The 16,858-nt window shown below is 40.9% G+C and overlaps 1 protein-coding gene across 1 annotated transcript; it reads left to right on the forward strand.

Annotated features, from left to right (window-relative positions):
* Positions 1–6,509: 6,509 nt before the first annotated feature.
* On the forward strand, positions 6,510–15,709 carry LOC129185422 (14-3-3-like protein). Its single transcript, XM_054782493.1, has 6 exons — positions 6,510–6,618; positions 10,559–10,870; positions 12,188–12,311; positions 14,047–14,210; positions 14,451–14,546; positions 14,778–15,709. The coding sequence occupies exons 2-6, from the start codon at positions 10,568–10,570 to the stop codon at positions 14,826–14,828; spliced, it is 738 nt and encodes a 245-aa protein (XP_054638468.1). The 5' UTR covers positions 6,510–6,618; positions 10,559–10,567; the 3' UTR covers positions 14,829–15,709.
* Positions 15,710–16,858: the final 1,149 nt, after the last annotated feature.

Below are 16,858 nucleotides of genomic sequence, written 5' to 3' on the forward strand. Positions count from 1 at the left end.
GACTAACATAAAAACCGGCGCTTGGTCCGATCACTGTAGGGGCAGGGATACCGAGGTAACTCGCACTCGCACACGGAAGAAAAACAAGACACACACCATCGGTAACTTTGTAACTTTTAACGTTTCTTGAGTCAACACTTCCTGTATAGACCCTTTTAGTGTAGGAGTATACATGACAGTACCAAAATAAAACATTGTTATAGGAGAGAAACAGTCAAACAATTAAAGTCATCTATTCAAGCAGGAGTTTGTGGTGGAAATCTTTTGATTTTATGGACTTATTAATGACATGATAGTCTTGGAGTATTCACTTCTTTTTGACATTTGCCCATTTAAGTGCTTTTGGTTTAAATTTTTCTAAAATTGTTTTTACTGAGTTGTTAGCTGCATTATGTAGGTGTATAGCAGGGGTATACTGATGATCATTTATTATTACTCAAGCAATACAGTAATCTGGTTTATCACAGTTAGTTGGACCGACCGTGGTAAGTGAATTTCCGCAAAGTAGGATTTTTATTTATAAATTGAATATTTTTGTAGTTAGAGCATGAAAAACATGAAATAGAACATTAGAACATGAAAAAAACATGAAATAACACCAGTATAATCACATTTAAACTCGTATCGGCGAACATAGTAGATGTCATAATAGATTATAAGACATATTAGACATAATAAGACATAACATAAACTTATACATTAAAATTGGGAGAGTTCCTTGCTTTTTTTCTGAACAGCGTACTTCCTACGGTGGCTATCGTCTTGTCAATGTCATTTTATCGTGGTAAATAGCGAACAAGACAAGACATGAAGCTTCTATTTAACTTCACAGCTGAACAAGCCTGAGAAACAAGGAAGTCGAGCTGGGTAACTTTCACTGCAATTTTCACCTCTATGCAGCAGCGTCAACATTCTATGTGAACCTGTATAGGTGAGGGATGTTGGGTGGAAAGGACCACCAGCGCAAATAAGCCTCCACCTACACAAACCCACACTGCCACAAAAACAAACCATCTGGATTTCTCAAGAATATATGTACTTGTATAATACTCTCTCTGCAAAGTGAAAGGTTTATGCTGGGGACTGTAAAGGGTCTCCTGGCACAAACGGACACAACAACAGATTTATTCTGCAGAAACGAGCTGATCTCCTCAACCAACACAGTTCATAGACCCTGACAGTAACAGGTTGTTGCCTGGCAACAGCAGTGCCATGCCAAAATAAAATCAAAAATAACCATTTGAGCCACATTTTTTTTCTTTTCTTAAAAAAAAAAAGAAGTCTGTCCTAGACCCTCTTCATCATCATACACACCCACACTTATTGTTTCTGCTCGAAATCATTTCAGTGTAATCCCAAACAACATGGAGCTTCATTCACATCTAACAACTGAACCAAAACTAGCAAAGGTAAGACAAGATTCATAGTCATAAACGTTCATATTTGCATTGTTTTAGAAAGTGAACCCACGTCTAAAATTAATTTTTTTTATGTTTTAATATATGGCTGCAAAACGAATTGGGAAAAAAATTACAATCTCAATTCACACGAACATCCAATCTAATTTCACATTTTTTTAATTTACTGAAAAGCAACTGAGGTGGAAAAGGGTGGATCGCACCCTTCGGGTTGGACGTAAAGTCTTGCCCCGGGTGGAGGAATTCAAGTATCTCGGGGTCTTGCTCACGAGTGAGAAAAGGTTGGAGGGTGAGATTGAGTGGCGGGTCAGCGCAGCGTCTGCAGTAATGCAGTCGCCCTGCCTGACTGTTGTGGTGAAGACAGAGCTGAGCCGTAAGGCAAAGCTCTCAATTTACCAGTCGATCTATGTTTCCACCCTCACCTATGGTCATGAGCTTTGGGCAGATACAAGCAGCCAAAATGAGCTTCCTCCGTAGGGTGGCTGGACTCACCCTAAGAGGTAGGGTGAGTCGGGAGCTTGGTCATCCGGGAGGAGCTCAGAGGAGACCAACTGCTTCTTCACATCGAGAGGAGCCAGTTGACGTGGCTTGGGCATCTAGCCCGGATGCCTCCTGGACGCCTTCCTGGTGAGGTGTTCCAGGCTGAGCCAAAAGGAGGCCCCGGGGCAGATCTAGGACACATTGGAGGGATTATGTCTCACAGCTGGCCTGTGAACACCACGGTGTCCTCCCAGTGGAACTGGAAGATGTGGCCGGGAGCCGGGAAGTCTGGACAGTCTTGACTGAGACTGCTGCCCCCGGGTGAAAATGCAAGGATGGATGAGCGAGCAGCATCCCAAACAAACGCTACCAATCACGCTGCACTGTCGTTAGCATAACGGCCGACACTTCCTCCCCGTTCCCGCCATCCCGGGCAATCACCATCAGCCTGTAGGAGGAGCGATAGCACATGGCCCTGAACATGTACTGTATGTGAGTGTGCACGTGAAAAAAATAATCCCAGATAATTGAGATCTCAGTTCACATTTTTTGCAGAATTGTATAGCCCTATTTTCATGCACGATGTAATGTAAAAAATGTACTGAGAACACAGTCAATAATTTCAAAAGCATTGAGTAGGAGATTATCAATATGACTTGGCAATATTTGCACCAGTCTTTTTTTCCTTTTTTTTTTTTTATTAACAACAAGGCCCAGTTAGGTTTTACTAAAAATATCCATCGTTTCTTGAAGCCAAGGCTATACCTTTCCAAAAGGTGCTTTATGTTTTTAAAAAAAATCATTCAGTCATCAGTCATTTTTACTGAAAATCTACAGACTTTCGCTAGAAAGCTGAAGATAATGCGAAATTTCACATTTCAGCCAACCCAAATCATACCTCCAAATCAACAAAAGTATGGCATCACCAGAATAAGATGACATTTTTGGAATGGCACAGCCGGAACCCAAAGCTGAATCAACTGAAAATATGTGGGAAGACGTTTGTGCATAGGAGGTGAGTGTGAGCAAATATCTGCCTTATCTTTTATTATCCTTAATAAAGACATAAAAGGCATTATTTATGAATACAGGCCCTGGTAATTTTATATTTGGTACATATTTCTTCTTGTAGCTATACTGTATATCCTTAGCATTGCATGGCACTGCATCAGCAAAGATGTTGTTTTGGTTAAAAATATGGCCTTCTATTTCCTATATGAAAATATTTACTATATTCTCGTCTAATTTTGACTGAAAATAAACCTTAAAAACAAAACAAAAAAGAAATCCTTAAACCTAATGACATGAATTGTTGTTTTCTCATGACATCTTGTGGTCAGGGTATGTTGTTGCAAACAAGTGGACCTGTGAGGCAAGATTTGGCAGGAGACATTCACAAAAATGTATTTGTGTGGCGTGTTATCATTGTGAGGATGGTGAACGCTTCAACTAGGTACATAAATAAGAGGACCACAGTTTGAAAAATGTAAGGGCCCAAGGGCCGGACATGCACTGTCCCATTCTGCTCACTTGACATGAGTAACCACATTTTAAACACTGAGCTGTTTTAGTATGATAGCAAAAGTGCATTTAACAAAAAAAAAAAAGGTGCATCAAAAGCAGTATTTCCTGGAAAGGAAACAAAACAGTATCAAATAAAAATATGTAGCAGCACAGCAGTATTTCATCTGAAAGTGCCCCCGCAGGTTGTGTTCCTTCGAAACATAATTTACTTTGGTACAAAGTAAGCACATCGGCTTTCCTGTTGCATTTTTGGCAGGTGCATATTTTGTAGTCCAGTCGCTGTTAAAAGTCCAATTTCCAGTGTCTACTTTTGTTTAAATGACAAATGAGCCATGCTCTTCTACTGCTGCTTCATTACGATGTGTATGCCTTGCTGTTGCCCCCTGCAGAGTGGAGGAAGTACTGCATGAACGAGCACTTCTCAAGTTACCAGAGCCACAGACCGCTTGGCCTGCCAGTACCTGTCAGGTGCCCCTGGAGTCCCATGGGCAAAAATGGCCCGATAGGACTCCTTCTCCTTATCACTGGTGTCTACCAATAGGTTCTGGGATTACTGCCACCTCACGGCCACAGCTCCAATCAGCCACCTCAACAATGGAAGCACGGAACATGGCCCATTCAATTTCAATGTCCGCTGCCTCCCTCAGAACATGATCGAAGTTCTCCCAGAGGTGGGAGTTGAAACCTCTTCTGACGGGGACTCTGCCAGATGCCAGATGCCTCATAGTTTGTTTGGGCCTGCCAGGTCTGATCAGCATCCTCCCCCACCATCGGCGCCAACTCACCACCAGGTGGTGATCGGTTGACACTCTCTTCCCTCGAGTGTCCAAAACATGTGACCGCAAGCCAATCATCGAACTGCGGCTCTGGGTGTTCTGATGCCAAGTGCACATGTGGACCCTTATGCTTGAAAATGGTGTTCGTTATGGACAGTCTGTGATGGGCACAGAAGTTCAATAACAAAGCACCACTCGGGTTCAGATCAGGGGGTTCCTCCCAATCACGCCTCTCCAGGTCTCACTGTCTCTGCCAACTTGAGCATTGAAGTCCCCCAGCAGAACAAGGGAATCCCCCAAGGGAGCACTCTATTACTCCCTCTAGGGACTCCAAAAAGGGCAGGTATTCTGAACTGCTGTTTGGCGCATAAGCACTAACAACAGTCAGGACCTTTCAACCCACCTGAAGGTGGAGGTAAACTACCCTCTCGTTCACCGGGTTAAACTCCAACATACAGGCCACGAGCCGGGGCGCAACAACTCTTGTCGTGCGTTGAGGTGTGTCTGACTATATCTAGCCGAAATTTCGCCACCTCCCGCACCATGTTCAGGCTCCTTCCTCACCAGAGAGGTGAGATTCCTCATACCAAAAACTAGCTGCTGCAGTCAAGGATAGGAACACCAAGGTCCCGCTTTCGGCTGCCACCCAGCTCACTCTGCATCCAACCTCTGTGGCCCCACCCATGGGTGGTGAGCTCGGGAGGGAAACTCAGCCCAATGATCTTTCTCTTCATAGGGGTCTGTTGAGCCACTCTTTGTCTGGGACAACTTAGACCCTAGGATCAGCCACGATAAGGTTGGAGCTCAGGGAGTATTTTGACATTAGAAAATGTTTGACAGAAAGAAAAGAACAACAGCAAAACACTGTAGAAAAACACACCCAATGAATACTGGCTAACCATAGGTGTGAGCCTACAGTTGAGCTCGTTTTCCAGAGAGAAGATGTTGACAGTGTGGTTTGATGTGACAGCTCAGGCACAGTGTTTCTACACCGTGCATTGTTTTGGTAAGGATCAGTGATGAAAATACAGTCTTACACAAGTAATTGGATGGGAATAGCAGCAACGTCTTGATACGACAAACTTCTCACTCCACACAACACACACAAAAAAATTGTAAAACTCTGATATTTCTACTGCTTCTGAATGTTTTTTGCATCCCTGGTTCGGCCCTGCACATGGACTGGTGCCTAGTTGTGGCCTGGTGGTTGGGGAACCTCGTTCTATGGGATTAAGGTCTTGTTAAAAAAAAAAAACTACAGTGAGCTGTTATTGATAGAGTTCTTCTATTCTATTCTGGCTCCAATAAAATGACCTGTGTTTTAAGATATGGAAATAGCTGTGTAAAAATTATACAGATAATTTACAAGCATCATATTTCTTGTAATTGGAGAGAAGCAGATGCAGACCCTTTCGTGGTCTTTCTGTGTACCAACACACACTTTTAGCTGATAAGAGCAAGCCATGAGCTCCTCTTGTGACAAGTGTAAATACTGGGGTCAACCTGTTTGATGTTCATGTGCAACTGGACCAACAGGTTTTGTGAACAAATGTTGTCTGTTTCACCCTGAAGACAAATACCACTTGCTCGCACCTCTTACTCCTGCTAACACACCACAGAATTCACTACGACCTGTATATCTGTATACACATATATCTATATATTGACACACACCATAATGTGATCAGTGCAATGTGATTTAACAGCATTAAAAAGCATTCATCAGGTAAATATTTGTGTTTTACTTGATAATTAGGTAACAAAAGGAAGACAAATCTTGTGTGTGCTTTTGTGTGTGTGTGTGTGAGTGTGTGTGTGAGCGAGATAGACTGTATTGCAACTTGTTGAACTGGTTAGGCATCTCCTTTACTGAACTTAATTCTTTTGCCTTTAACTGAAATTCTTTTGCTTTCTAAAAACGCCACACCTTGACAAGAGCGGGGGTTTTGCTGCACTGGCATAATGAACCTAGACCATTTAGTCTACACTTAAGTAGATTACAGACTTGACATTTTTGCCTCGGGTGGAAGCATGTGACAAGATGCAAACTTGCTTCATGTTCCTCTTGGAAGTTGAAAACAATGCTGAAAAGCTGTATTCTGTTGGTCTGTATAAAATTTTCTCAAAGGGTTCAGTTCGAAACCCAAATTTCATCATTATGTAACACAACATGATAATGGATGACGAATGGAGCTCATTGCACATGTAAATGAATTAATTTGGTATTGACATTTCAACTACAACTACCATGATGCCTGCCGCTCGGTTGTTATGGTGATATGTGACGTCATCCACCCTGCACGGGCAGAGTCTTTAAATAGTAGAATAGGAGAGAAACCCCGTGGACTGTTCACACGGACAAACTGACAGAATCAACTGGAGGTTTCAAGACGACATTATTGCAGTCTCCCATTGCACAGGTATGAACTGACGAAAAGTTACTGCAACCGCCATGTCATGTTTAGCACAGTTATTTGGTTGACGATCGTAGTGTAAGAAATACGACATAGTCTCCCCATTGTCTGTCATTGACAGACTTAAGAACAATGGCTAACTGGAGTGTAGAAGGAAGGTGTGTCAGGTCGAAAGTTGAAGCTAGTATTGTGTCTCCCTCTAAACCTGTTGGGCTGTGTCTGCTAACTGCCCAACACTAGTTCAATTGGTGAAGAGTTAGTTGCGGTGTTTATGTTTCGAGATCCATAACTGCGGGGATTCTAATGCAAGCATGAAAACGAAATTGAAGGTGTGTTTGGAGCCAGCAGACGTACATAGACAGACAGCCGTACGTTGTAAAAACTTTAGTTTTTAGAGTTTGTGTGCGTGTGTGTGTGCGCGTGCGTGTATGTATGTATGTATGTACACACACACACACACACACACACACACACACACACACACACACACACACACATATATATATAAAATATATATATATATATAATTACACATATGTATTACATATACACTGTATATTACATATATATTACGTTTAGAGTATATGTAAAAAGGTGGTCTCCTGTTTATGCCATTTCCTGTTACGTTTTGTGGTTACTTCCATAAATTAATTATAAACTTCATTTTGGTCCGTAAACACGAGACTCGCTCCACAACGAGATAGCAGTAGAAGAATACACTATGTGCTCAATATTGGCAGCGCTTGTCTCAATCACTCGACTGTCGTGACCATCGTTAAGGATAAAGATCGTATTGTATTGTCTACCTGGACGTTGTAAGGCTGATGAGAAGCTGATCAATCAACAATCTTTTTATTACAAAAACAAAAGAGGCAACTGTCGGCCATGCCAAAGCAACATCAGCAAACTCAACTGTCCTCTCTCCAAACAGCCCTACTCCTCGACACCCCCTACCTCTACCCCACCCAACACACACACAGTCAGGACTCACAAAGCTCTTTAACACAACACATACAGTAAGTGCTAAGACGCTACAGTATCCTTGAGCATGTTTAAGGATCTGCCACTACTGCTGTGTTGCAACAACATGGCCGAGAGGCAGTCCGCCTTAATTTAAATTTTTGTATGGGGATGGGGGAGCAAACATTTTAATGTGGCCACCGTTCAGTTACCACCAGCTGCGCAGATGTTGGACCTCAGGGTCTGTTATAGAGATTTAGGGCCAAATATGCAAGCCAGATATCACCCAAAAATAGTTCAATTAGATTTTGTAAATGGCAAGCAAATGTTTCGCTCCATTTCTTGTCTAAGATGAGTTGATGTCTTTGCAGACATTTTCAAGTCAGACTTGCTTTGTTGCTGACATGAATTGGTTGCTGTCATATGAATTGGGCTTCTAGTTTTTTGCTGTGAGGCAATTCTTTCTGCAGTTCCCATTTTCATGAGCATTTTTGAGTCCCAACAATATTTTAGCTTTATTTTGAGCATAGTGTTCACAAAGTGAATGTTCACAAAAGTCCGCTAAAGTTAAGTTAAAGTTCACAGTGTTCATACTCAGCTCCACTTGGTGAGCGTGACATTCAGCAGCCACCTTTGTCAGCAAATGAATGCATGCGGCATTCTCGCTCTGATTTCACTTGACAAATATTGTGCACTCTAACGATTACATATATTTAACATAATGTATGTTTATTAACAACTCCAAATGAACAGAAAATTTAATTCACTAAAACATACTACATCCTGGACACTGCATTATATTCTTTTATACTGTCATGTTTAAGCAGGACAGATTTTTTGTTTAACATTGATCATTGACTATATTTGAACTCAACATGTAATGATAACGATATTGATGAATGTCTTAGGTGTGATGACAGGCTGGTGGTTTCTGGTATACGGTAATTATACAATATAGTCTTAAAGGAGTAATAAATAATTACGCACAACAGTCATAACAAGTCACAACACTCACAACAGCCATAACATGAAACATATGTCGGACTTCCCTGATTGTGACTGCTTAGAGCAGTGGTCCCCAACCTTTTTTGACCCACGGACCGGCTTGTGTTCCCACAAATCTCCCACGGACTGGGGGTGAGGATGGGGTATGGGGGTTCGTACATTATAGCGATCTAATTTATCTTATTTCTTATGTATTGTGTAAAACTAAGACATGAATAACATCAAATTAAAAGCATAAAATGAATGACGACCCACCATCCACCAGTTCAAATTCCCGCCAAGTTTTTCCAGAGAGATTGTTACGTCGCTGTTTGACGTGTGTGGTAAGAGGCAGTGCGCTAGCATGAATTAACTTGAGACAAATGTGCACATTAGCACTCAATAAGTCATCAAAACTTACCTTTATGCATTCTCACATAGTATCAGCATTTGAGACCAAATATGAGGTGAAAGAAAAATGGTAAAATACAGTAGTAGTCTATCTGTGCAACATGAGATAAAGTTAGCACACACACAATGGACATGCGTCAAGTGAGACGGATGTAACAAGAGAGAATCCGGCAACTTTTTAAAATAAAACAAAAAAATGAAATAATGGAAATTATTTTTTCTTTCTGTGCGACCCGGTACCAATGACCCACGGCCCGGTAAAGGGCCACGGCCAAGGGGTTGGGGACCACTGGCTTAGAGGATGTCCAACTTAACGCGTCAAAGACGAGGCACCATATTTCTACACCATGAATGTGTGAATCATGTCGGTCGTGCACCCTCCTTTGCATAATATCATCATCAGGGTTTCCCCTAGGATTTTTTTTAAGCTATGGTGGTGGGCTGCATCGGAGGGCGGATTGCCTCTGCTGTGTCTGCATTTTTTTTTTAAATGACAAATAGTATTTGTTTAATGACGTGTTTATTTATTTATTTAACTTTGTTCAGCAACTAGCTGAACATGAACCGAGAACATTGCAAAACTGTCCATTGAATGGCAAAGTTGCCGAGAGCATTGCCAACATTTAAATGGCACTTTATTTACAAAGCACATCTCCACTCAGTGTGCTCGTTTGTCATTAAATACAGGTGTCATGTTTGAATAGAACACTTTTAAAAAATACTAAGAGGTGAAGCAAATATTCTTTGAACTACTCAACATTAGCTGGTGAGCTACTACTAGCTTATGTGCTACCTGCTGGAGACACCTGTGATAGCGTCACTGTCTAAAGATGGACGCGCTACTTGTTTCAGGCGCACAACTTCGACACACAACTAGTGTTTTGAGCACAAGCCGCAATTATTATAATGATAACAAGTGAGCAAGATTAAGTGACAATAAGTTGTGATGATAATCGATGATTGATGTATCCCATAAAGGTAATAACCGCTTGTAGCTCCAAGCTAGCTAGATGCCACCAGCCAGGCATGTAAACAAAAATGCCAGAAAATGGAATGAGATTGAATCGTGAGCGATCACACATCCATCCATCGATTTTCTATGCCACTTATCCTGATTAGGATCACGGGGGTATGCTGGAGCCTATCCCAGCTGACTTCGGACGAGAGGCGGGGTGTTGGAAATGTTCCGAGGCGACCAATTTTATTTAGGAAGTTAAGCCAAACTTTTTTCTTTTTCGTTGGTGCTCGCTGATTTCTTCTTCGTTGGTGTTTGCAACTGTTTCTTCCGGTCGGCAGAGTGCGCATTGAACCTAGGAATCGAAAATGAACGATCTCGAGAGAATCGGAATGGTAGTCCCGGTTCCCGTCGATGCTCAAGACTCGATTCCCAACCCTAGGTACTACATACAGTACCATCTTGTTCATATAATTGCCTGGTAATGAATGTGATGTGTTAGAAATTAATTTTCTATGAGTGTTTGCTGTACGGAAGAAGTTGCATGTACTTACGCTGAACTGGTATTGGTCCAGTTTTTTAAATGATCTCTCCTGTGATTTTTTTTTTCCCCCTCTTTTGCTTTCATTTTTCCAGTGAGCAGCCATGAGTGGGGAATCCATTGATGACTTGATCAGAAAGGCCAAACTGGCTGAGCAAGTGGAGCGTTATGATGACATGGCTAAAACAATGAAGTCCGCAGCAGAGCTTGAAGAGAAAGAACTGAACAATGATCAGCGCAATCTGCTTTCGGTGGCCTACAAGAATGTGGTTGGGGCCCGCCGGTCCTCTTGGCGTGTTGTGTCCAGCATTGAGGGGATGGAAGGTAGTGATATAAAGCAGTCCTTGGCCAAAGAGTACCGTGAGAAAATTGAAACTGAGCTAAAAGAAATCTGCAAGGATGTGCTGGTGAGATTTATTATATTGTATATTTACGTATTGTGTTATTATATTTATGAGGTTTGGAACAGGAAGGGCATTGTTAACACATTAACCTTTAAAAAATCTATCTCGTCAGGTTATTATGCTGGACTTGTCAAATTAAATTGCAGCTGCAGGCACTTACATGAAGATAAATAACTTAAAAACACAAGGTTGCAACTCGGTATGGGCCAGGATGAGATTCTGACGGTATGATAACCTTGGGCAAAAAAAATCACAGTTTCACAGTATAATTACAGCTCTAACATTTTTATTATTTTGAAATATCTTTAAATGAAAAGAGAAAAAACAGTCAAGTTAAAACAGTCAATTTTAAACCATATAATAGAACACGACCAAAGTGGAACATGTTCATTTCAATTAACAAAAAATAACCAAATTCTTTCTATATAAATCATAAATAAATAAAATGCAGTTCTCAATGCAGTCTACTGTGGCTAATCCTGCAACTCAAGTCACAACACAATAATTTCTTTGTAAAAAAAAAACAAAAACAACAAAATACAATCAAGTGGCTCAAGAAGGTCACAACATAAATAGTAAAAAACTCGTAATGTTACGTTATTGTTGCATTGTGGTGAATGTGCAGGTCACACTTTTCCACAAACTTCCGTTCATGGGTCATGTAATTTTTGTTTGCAACTGAGATGTTAAGTGGTTGCTGCTTTTTCACACCATGGTATACTTTAAAATCGGTAACCAGCCCATTCGTAGTTGCAGCGGTGTTCAGCATAAGTACAGTAGTGACCATCATCTTCCATTGGCATTGTGGCTGACACTTAACTTCCTCTTGATGTGTTCATTGGTGCTTGTCTAATGATGGACATTAAGAGTTATGACCAGACCGGCCAATACTGGTGGTGTTCTCTACAGTCATGGGTGTTGCAAATAGACAGGCCCTAAAGAGAATACATTTGATATTCAGTGACACCATGATCAAATGTTTGGACACACTTGTTTTTGCCATGAGAAGTTCTAAAGTTTGGTTTGTGTGGCAGCAGTTTCACCAAAGCATTTGATCCATTAAAATGGGATATGGCACAAGTGGCATGCTTTTACATGTTCACCATCTACACAAATCAACCCCTTATGGTTGCTGAAGTATCTGTGATTTAACCCAAGCGCAACTCAAGAGGCTATTGCAGGTAGCCAGCTGATAAATTGTGCTGATAAATTGTGGGGTTGATTCTTTTTGATAATCTTTTTTGATTGTCTGGAAATGTAATCATGTTGATTTACAAACTGTGATGGTGCTGTTCAACTTTTTTTTTCTTTACTATTCAGGATCTCTTGGACAAATATCTCATTCCAAAAACCACATTGCATGATAGCAAAGTCTTCTATTTAAAAATGAAAGGCGACTATTACCGTTACCTAGCTGAAGTGGCAACAGACCCCGAGAAGGAAGGTATGAACATGAGTCTATTCAGTTTGTATGATGTTATAGTGGTTTCATTTTAAGGTGTCTTATTCATGCATCGTGGAGAAAATAATTATTTAATTATCTGCTGATTTTGTAAGTCCTCCAAAGACATGAACAGTCTGTAATTTTTATGGTGGGTTTATTTTGAGAAGCAAACAGAATATTAACCAAAAACTTGACTCACAAAACATTAAATAAGGCTTATTTTGTATTTGAGGTGAAAAAAATAGTATTTAATTCCCTAGCAACCAGCAAAAAGTCTGAACCCCACAGACCAGTTATGTGCCCATGAAACACATAAATTAGTCCTATCCCTTCAGCAAGAAGCTTGGTGAAAAAAATAAACTACTGTTGCCGTGATAATTACAAAATGGCAGAAATGCAAGATGACAATATCACCCTTGCTCTGCAGCTCCATGCAAGATCTCGCCTCGTGGGGTAAAGATAATTCTGAGAAAGGTCAGGTATTAAGCAGTACCTTCAAGGTCTACCCTCCTCCTTTGCTAGTGAAGACCAGAATGAGTCAGAGAAGGCTGGGGAAATGTGATGCAGTCAGATGAGACCAAAATTGAGCTCGTTGGGATCAACTCGACTTGCCCCTCTTCTTTTGGATCCATCCATTTTGTTTTGCTTACCCAGGTCCAGCCGTTTAAGTTGTCAAGCCCAGACTTCCCGTCTCTGCCCACCTCCTCCTAATTTTCCCTTACATATTACATATTTTACTTATCTACTTGCATGTCTGTGTAAAAATGCCCAAAAATTTGGGACTGTCTTGGTTGACACATCTCCACAGAATTATCGTTACCCCACAAGGTGAGACCTTGCATGCCGCTCCAGAGCAAGGGCAATTGCCTGTTAACTCGCATTTCTTCCATTTTCAAGGTCTCTTCATCATAAGTTTCTCGTTTAAGGGACTGGAGTAGTTTTTGTGCTTCATATGTACATAACGAGTATGTGGGGGACAGAATTCTTGCTGGTTGGTTGCCTTGTTTTTGTAAGGGGTTAAAAATGGGGTGGAAATTCAGCATGAAGGAGGTTTGGGTGAAAACAGGGGATTTTTTTTATGTTTAATGTGATAGTGTGCTGAGACCACAGAGAGAAAAGGTCCAAGCCCAAGTAATACTGTCTCTTAAGGCTGGTTTATGTTTCTGTGACAAAGTGCAAGCGTACCTTACGCTGGTTTGCTACACCCTCCAAACCTTTCCAGGTTGCTTGACGTGCACCTCCATAAAAATCTCAACTCACGTCACATTAACACAGACCGTAAAGCCTGTGATTGGTGGGCTACATTATTTCCTGTGAGTATAAGACGCTTTCTGAAGGGCGTACAGCACACCGAAGGCCTTCTCCGCAGATTTTGGATCAGCAGTTTTCAATAAAAATGACGGTAACACACTGATAAGCTCCAGCTCCAATAACGTCTCATTTAAATTAGTCTCACTAGCAACGTAGGACGCTAGAGAGTGTCATGGTTGCTCACTGATTTGACTCACTGGAAAATGCTGCCTCTTGCGTTTTGCTGGACAATTGCATGGAACTTGCTCAACCCCCACGCAGACCTTCGAAAGGTTCATAAACATAAACCAGCCTTTTAAACCTTTTACTGAATGGCAACTGTGGTGCGGTCCTAATTAATTTGGCAAAATGTGTTCATGATAGTTTTGGGTCTTCTACAATGTTTTAATTTCAAGAACAACTATTTTTTGTTATCCAACTTTAGAAACCATAAACGCCTCAGAGGACGCCTACAAAGAAGCCCTCAAAATCAGCAAAGAGAATATGGCACCCACCCACCCAATCCGCCTTGGTCTTGCTCTCAATTTCTCAGTTTTTTTCTATGAGATCCGCAGCTCACCTGAAAAGGCCTGCGAACTGGCTAAATCCGTAAGCACTGCTGACAAATATATTTTCTTGCTGTTTAAAATTGTACAGTATGTCACATTAATTTAATTTAGACCCTCTTCATGTTGCTTTAATATGAAGACAAATGGGCCAACTGCAAAAAATGTATCTTATGGAACTTGTGTTTATTGTATGTGAAAGCAACACAATTTACACATTTGTAGTTCGCCTTACAGAGGAAGCCAAAGCCAGATCCTTTGTAACTATTGTTGAATTTTGCAGGCTTTTGATGATGCCATTGCAGAGCTTGACACGCTGAGTGAAGATTCGTACAAAGACAGCACACTTATCATGCAGCTGCTGAGAGACAACTTGACTGTAAGTTTAAATACATTACACGACACACTATATTATTCATATATTTAAACATTTGTATTAACATGTTCATCCAACAGTCTATACATGTTTGAATTTCATTTTAAGATCACTGTGTTTAGGAAAATGGAAACAAATTGTTAATTAGCATGACCTGAGCATTATACAGTATATTTGAGTGAAAAGCCTGTTCACTGTACATTGATACAGATGTGGTGTGGCTTTTTTTCGCAGTTGTGGACTTCTGAAAACCAGGGTGAGGATACAGAGGATCCCAAAGATTGAGCGGAAGCCCATTTGTCTCTTCTAGCCAGTGGCCATCATCCCGACACGTCTTCATCATGACCATAAACACTGAGACCACCATAGCCATAATTATTGTCTAGCTCTCCAGAATGCCTTCTGCTTCGTCTCACTTCTGTTAACTAGTATTTGTAGTAATTAAAGGCATGGGCTTATAGGGTTTTTCCTTAGAAGATGCATACTGTAGGTTTGTATTGTTGTTATGGTGGTGGGTTAACTTAACTCTTTAAAGATGTGTGTGTTAGTGGTTTTATTTTTCCTGACATCTTTTGATAAAGAAATACCTCACAAGATGAAACATTGGCTGTTGAGTCTAATGTGAATGAAAGCAGACTAAAATACAAAGGAAGGCCAAGTCTGAACACAACGGTTGCATTCCATCACTGTCAAATGTTTAACTTTCTACAGTTTGAATTACTATTTTTGTATGATTTATGTTTGTGTGTCGGTTACGAGGCATCAAAGTTGCAATAGCATACAAGCTTCTTGGTGTTTTGTGCCCCTGAAAAAAGCTTCATGTGCTACTTTTTTAATTGTGTTTTACTTGCCATTTTGTCAATTATTTGTGGTTGTAGAGAAAGTTCTTCCAGGTAAGTGCAATAAAACATTTTAACATTTTAATTCGGCCACTAAACAGGCAATCTAGACAGTTGACTGGAAGGTTGGGTTTTTTTTCTGCAGTGTTCCATCTGCAATAATCCCTTGGCTTCTAAGTGTGTGGATTGTCAGCACCCAGGGGTATTTCTTCAAAGGACATGGTTTATATTTTTTAATTGTAAGTCAGTCATTTAAATCAACTGTAATCTGTGAATCCTTGATGCAGTGAATCCCACTGAAATAGAAAAAGTCTTCTTCCAATTAAACATGAATGAGGTTTTCTTTAATATATTTGTCATTTCTGTGTCGCTGGGGCCGCACGGTGGCCGAGTGGTTAGCATGTTGGATCTGGGTTCCAATCTCTGTGTAGAGTTTGCATGCTCTCCCCGTGTGTGTGGGTTTTCTCCGGGTACTCCGGTTTCCTGCCACATTCGTAAAACCTGCATGTTAGGTTAATTGGCGACTCTAAATTGCCCATAGGTATGAATGTGAGTGTGAATGGTTGTTTGTCTATATGTGCCCTGCGATTGACTGGCGACCAGTCCAGAGTGTACCCCCCCTCTCGCCTGAAGTCAGCTGGGACCCGTGACTCTAGTGAGGACCCTAGTGAGGATAAGCGACATAGAGGATGGATGGATGTGTGCTAGTGTGCAACTTAAGGCAAAGGTGCTATTTGAAAGTATATTTTTTTTAACTTTTCCAGAGTTCTAAGCTGATAAAAAAAAATAACCAATGTATTCAACCCATCAGACAGAGGTGTTATGCTGATTTTGAAATAATCCAGTGATCAATGAAGCAGTCAACTGTCAGGCAGCTAAGAAGTATAAGAAAATATCATTAATGAAATATGATTGAACCACTATTAAAAACATGATTAATTTTGTCTTAAATATTTTTGTTGAATTAGATGGGTCAACCTATAGTGAAGGTCATCTTTTATTTGAGTCAGGAGAGTATCAGCCAGCGTCTTTCCTCCCACCACATCTGATCTGAGAAGAGCCAAACAGAAGGGAAAAAAACAATTGTCAGTTTCCTGTGGGTATCTCACGCCAAAGGTGATAATTTTGTGGACACTTTTGGCTGAAATAAATTTGATATTAAGGATAACAATTTGGCAAAGTTTGGCAACTAACTTTAGTTATCATTGAATATATAGTGCACAGTCCTGAAAGAGATTAGTCAGACCTACAAGTATACTGAGTTTAAACTGCAATTAATCTATATTGTATTTCTATGCACCCGGAACACCAGCGCTGGCATCCCCCAAGTATGTGTTCTCTCTTCACTGCTCTTCTCTCTATATGCTAATGACTGCACCTCAGGGGACGCTTCTGTGAAACTCCTGAAGTTTGCAGGCGACACAACAGACATCGGTCTCATCCAGGACGGCGAGGGGTCTGCATACAAAGGGGAGG

Source organism: Dunckerocampus dactyliophorus, chromosome 7 (assembly GCF_027744805.1).
Source record: "Dunckerocampus dactyliophorus isolate RoL2022-P2 chromosome 7, RoL_Ddac_1.1, whole genome shotgun sequence".
Classification (NCBI taxonomy): Eukaryota; Metazoa; Chordata; class Actinopteri; order Syngnathiformes; family Syngnathidae; genus Dunckerocampus; species Dunckerocampus dactyliophorus.